The sequence below is a fragment of the Otolemur garnettii genome, unplaced genomic scaffold, assembly GCF_000181295.1.
Source record: "Otolemur garnettii isolate 467f Iridium unplaced genomic scaffold, OtoGar3 scaffold00233, whole genome shotgun sequence".
Taxonomy (NCBI): Eukaryota; Metazoa; Chordata; class Mammalia; order Primates; family Galagidae; genus Otolemur; species Otolemur garnettii.
In genome coordinates this window covers 584,752-586,148 of record NW_003852628.1, presented here as the reverse complement: position 1 = coordinate 586,148, position 1,397 = coordinate 584,752, and the positions used below count along the sequence as shown (strand labels likewise).

The following is a 1,397-nucleotide window of genomic DNA, read 5'->3' as shown; positions in this document are numbered from 1 at the left end:
CCCGGGCTGGATTCGAACCTGCCAGCTCTGGTGTATGTGGGTAGGACCCCAGCCACTGAGCTACAGGCGCCGAGCCTAGACTTCACTTTTTGATGAGAAAATTCTAAAAGATCATGTTGGGACAGGCGATAAAGTTGTAGACATCTTTGGAGGATGTACTCTGAGAAGATAAGAAACTGGAATTCTAATCTACACTAAATACCTGCATGATCCAGGAAATTCAAGATTTATAAATTAATATAAATAATCCTCGGTGGTTAGCACCTGGGGACTTTAGGCAGAAGCAAATACAGATCTTCTCTGGAAAGTCATGCTTTCCATGCAGATCTCACAGAATTCTCACAAGTGATCATGAGCTCACAATCCAAAATTATAAAGCCCTGTACTATGAACAGGACTTAGTGTAAGCAGCAGAGCACAGAAAAAGGTCCTTACCTCACTACCTCTGGCCACAATTTTGAGAATTGCAGGGAGGGACTGCCAGAGGGTCAGGCAAGATGTTGGTGGCCAGGATTTGATACATACAGGGAGATTGGAGGGGAGGATTCACTCTCTGATCCAGTGTGTGACTGTCTCATTGATCCTGCTACCCATAGGGAACTTCCAGGCAGGAGAGGATGGTCGGATTCTGAAACGTTTCTGTCAATGTGAGCAGCGCAGCCTGGAACAGCTGATGAAAGACCCCTTGCAGCCTTTTGTGCCAGCCTACTATGGCGTGGTGCACCGGGATGGCCAGACCTTCAACCAGATGGAAGATCTCCTGGCAGATTTTGAGGGGCCCTCTATTATGGACTGCAAAATGGGCAGCAGGTGGGACTAGGGGCAGCCATGGGGCAGGGGTGGATGGTAGGGGGTGGGTGTTTTTAACATAGTCAAAGGTCAACTTTCCTTTCTCTCTCCCTCCCTTCCTTCCTGTCCCTCTCTCCCTCTCTTTCTTTCTTGACAGAATCTCACTCTGTTGCCACATGCTAGAGTGCGATGGCATCATAGCTCACAGCAACCTCCAACTCCTTGGCTCAAGTGATCCTCTTGCCTCAGTCTCCTGAGTGACTGGGAGCATCTGCTGTAACACCTGGCTAATTTTTCTATTATTAGTAGAGATGGGGTCTCACTTTGCTCAGGCTGTTCTGGAACTTCTGAGCTCAAGCAATCCTCTGCCTCCTAGAGTACTAGCATTATAGGTATGAGCCTGGCCCAATTGAGACAGAGTCTCACTTTGTTGCCCTCAGTAGAGTGCTGGGGTGTCACAGCTCACAGTAACCTCCAACTCCTGGGCTTAGGTGATTCTCTTACCTCAGCCTCCCAACTAGCTGGGACGACAGGTGCCCACCCTAATGCCTGACTATTTTTTTTGTTGCAGTTTGGCCGGGGCCGGGTTCAAACCTGCCACCCTTGGT

At 49.0% G+C, this 1,397-nt stretch overlaps 1 protein-coding gene across 1 annotated transcript in view; it reads left to right on the top strand.

The window, feature by feature from the left end:
• ITPKC (inositol-trisphosphate 3-kinase C) overlaps positions 1 to 1,397 on the top strand; it is a 23,627-nt gene that overhangs the window by 10,023 nt on the left and 12,207 nt on the right. Inside the window, exon 3 of the mRNA XM_003802099.3 lies at positions 597 to 810. Within this exon, the coding sequence (XP_003802147.1) occupies positions 597 to 810 (214 nt within the window). The remainder of the gene's footprint in view (positions 1 to 596; positions 811 to 1,397) is intronic.